This window comes from Morone saxatilis, unplaced genomic scaffold (genome assembly GCF_004916995.1).
Source record: "Morone saxatilis isolate NCDOM2014 unplaced genomic scaffold, NCSU_SB_2.0 Contig23, whole genome shotgun sequence".
NCBI classification, from domain to species: domain Eukaryota; kingdom Metazoa; phylum Chordata; class Actinopteri; family Moronidae; genus Morone; species Morone saxatilis.
Window position 1 is genome coordinate 23,686,567 of NW_023339796.1, and position 3,377 is coordinate 23,689,943.

The following is a 3,377-nucleotide window of genomic DNA, read 5'->3' on the forward strand; positions in this document are numbered from 1 at the left end:
AAATCTGTATCGGGACATGTTATCCAGATGATAAATGATCTGATATTCTAGTATTTTTAATGGGTTCTCGTTATCCTCATTGAGACCTGATCTCTGACTTCCAGAGGAAAGCTGTGTGAATTTGGAGTGGCAACAAATCAGCCCGCAAAAAACAAAAACAAATTTAAAACAATTCATCTGGGGCGCCCTGTAGCTCACCTGGTGGGGCTGGCCCCCAGTGTGCAGCGGCTGGGTCCTTACTGCAGCGGCTATGGGTTTGAGTCCAACCTTTGGCCCTTTGCTGTGTGTCATTCCCTCTCACTGTCACCTTTCCTGTAAATCTTCAGCTGTCACTATCCAGTAAAGGCAAAAAGCCCAATATATATTAAAAAAAACATTAAAAAAATGTAATAGAATTATAAAGGGCGGCTGTGGTGCAGACGCAGAGCAGGTCGTCCCCTAATTGGAAGGTTGTTGGTTCGATCTCCTGCACACATGTCGAAGTATCAGTATCAGCAAGATACTGAACCCCCAATGGCTCCCGATGCTGTGCATCAGTGTGTGAATGTGTATGAAAGGGTAAATGTAGCACATAGTGTAAAAGCGCTTTGAGTGTACGCTATACAAGTACAGGTCCATTTACTATAAATGAAATTGGATAATTATTTTATTTGTATAAAAAATATTGTGTCAGTTTGTCCTGGTGTGTTGTAGTACCAGCATGTAGGCTACTTTTTTGTCTAGTTATGGTTAAGCTTTGTTAACAATGATGAATCGCACACAGTAATTTCTTACTGTATATAATTAATTTTCACCTGTTCTGCTTTCATTTTTCATACAGTTTTGTTAAACAACACAACTTTTGCTGCTCTCGCGTCACAGAATAGACATATAATCAGAAATTAGAGGTGTGTCTCTTTCAGCCATTTTCATTTGCTTGCTCTCTAAATTTGGACAATCAATATTTTATGTTAGTTATCAGTCATGTATTACACAGATGCCAAGAGGTTGTACATTTGCATTTACACCTACCTAAGGTCTTCACACTATGTGACACAGACTACCTTGAGATGTGGTCAAGCAGATCTGATCACGACACATCACATTAACATGTGTTTAATGTGGATAATTTACAGATTACAGATACAGATTGCATTTTGTTTATTGGCATTAATTGACTGGTGACGGGTAGCTACCATAGACTTTATTCATCAAAATAAATGTCACATTGTGAGGGAATGTGATTTAGGGATTGGGAATAGAGTACGTAGTTGTCAAGGTGTGAACATATGAACACATAAATTCCAGTGATCAAGAGGAAAATAGCTCATCTAGACCTTGACTGCAAATGAGTATAGTCAAGTGATGTACATGGATCATAAAAATGTATTTTTAATGTATTTGTCTTTGATATACATGTCACTTCAATGGGGCCAGTCTTTGTTTTTAATTTCTAGTAAAATTCCTACCTTTGTCTGTATATTAACACTCTTTTTTTCTCTCTCCCTTGCAGAGGTATAACTGGTCTAGTGGACACTAAAGAGCTGGGCATAAAGATAGTGGAAGATTATGCCAAATCATGGACATGGATACTCATGTAACTACATAAACAACACATACAGAAAAAACAAAACATGTGTGTCTCAACACTGTTCATCAAAAAAAAAAAAAAACATGATATTATTTATTTAATTGTCTTTATCCTTGCACTTTTTAAAATGATAAACCTGAAATAATTTACTTTGCATGTTGAGGTTGTGGAAATTTTAGAATCTGAACAATTGAGCCAAGGGTGATTTTCAAGTTGCAACTACAAGCAGAACCTTATATTTTGACATGATGTTTTTAAATCTTCCCTTTGTATCTGTACATGTGTTACAGAGGTCTGCTGTTATCCTTTACTGTTAGTCTGGTCTTCATCCTGCTACTGAGGTTCACAGCTGGGTGGCTATTGTGGATGACCATCATCACTGTCATACTGCTGCTGGCATATGGTGTGTACTCAGGACTTTACACTGTTTTAAAGGAATTTCTACCTGAATTTTATCGTTCTAATGTAATGTGAGAATCTGTCTAACTCCTCCTCTACTGCTGTCAGTTACTGTGGAAATGACGGCAGAGACAGACAGACTTGAAAAGAACAACTCTTCAACTCAAGCAGTGGAAACGTTTCTGATTATTCCTATTAGCTTTCTTCAAACTACTCTCTGATTGTATGTGTTGTGTGTGTGTGTGTGTGTGTGTGTCTGTCTGTGTGCAGGTATGTGGTACTGCTCCATGGAGTTGTCCCAGCTCAGACTCAGACCAGGCTCTGATGTTGCCATTATAGAAGTTGGCCTGCAGACTGACCTGCAGATCTATCTACAGCTCACACAGACATGGATCATATTATGTAAGTCTGTCAGTCATTACAATCCAGATTCTAACCTTTGGATATTTGGTCAAGTTAAGAGTGACTACACACCCCTTAGGTACTATTTTCAAGTAAACTCTCTTCCTTTGAAGTACCTAAGAGGAATGAATGCGCTTTCTCTTGGATGGATAGTGCAGCAATTTCTAATCATCTGGTAGTTAGATAAAATATTACATTTTGATGGTGTTTACCTACATTCTATGCATTTTTAGTTCAAAGAAGATGTTGGATAGCACTTGCTGCAGAGAGTACTGTTCAGTACCCAAAACAGCAACAAAAGTGGAATGTTTTGGCATTTTCATTTGACAAAAAAGACCTGTAAATGTATAGCACCTTTTTAGTCTCCCGACCACTCAAAGAGCTTTTACACTACATGCCACATTCAGAAACTAACTCATTGATACACATTCACTCAGCGATGTGCAACATCGGGAGCAGTTTCGGGTTCAGTATCTTGCTCAAGGATACTTCGACATGCGGCAGGAGGAGCCAGGGATCGAACCAACAACCTTCCGATTAGTGGACAACCTGCTCTGAGCCACAGCCGTGTACTAAATTAGAATAGCATACCTCACCTAAAACACTAAATCTAAAACATCTAACTATTTTACATCAGACTATTCAAAAGACGTGCTTTTCATTCAATCCTTAATGAAGCAGCACTTATCAGACATTTGTTGGATAGCCTGCTTTATGCCTCATTTGTAATTTTCAGTGCAAGAAGGGGTTATGCAGACGTGGCATGAAGTGGGGGCCCCAGTTTGCAGAAATACTCAATACACTAGGCGTAAATAACTCATTTATACCACATGCAGAGATCAAAGGATACCATCTTTGAAAATGACCCTGCCAGTTTTTCCATTGCCAAAATTGACCCTTTAAAGCCTTATTTAGCCCTCTTCCTGGCATGCTAGCATGACATGGTTAGTACCAATGGATGTGCTAGTTTCATAAGATACCAGTATCTTCACTGTAGCTTTAAAAC

At 38.6% G+C, this 3,377-nt stretch overlaps 1 protein-coding gene across 1 annotated transcript in view; it reads left to right on the forward strand.

Annotated features, from left to right (window-relative positions):
- LOC118334851 (choline transporter-like protein 5-B) overlaps nucleotides 1-3,377 on the forward strand; it is a 42,229-nt gene that overhangs the window by 17,177 nt on the left and 21,675 nt on the right. The window contains exons 9-11 of the mRNA XM_035670923.1: nucleotides 1,493-1,576; nucleotides 1,861-1,973; nucleotides 2,240-2,371. Of these exons, the coding sequence (XP_035526816.1) occupies nucleotides 1,493-1,576; nucleotides 1,861-1,973; nucleotides 2,240-2,371 (329 nt within the window). The remainder of the gene's footprint in view (nucleotides 1-1,492; nucleotides 1,577-1,860; nucleotides 1,974-2,239; nucleotides 2,372-3,377) is intronic.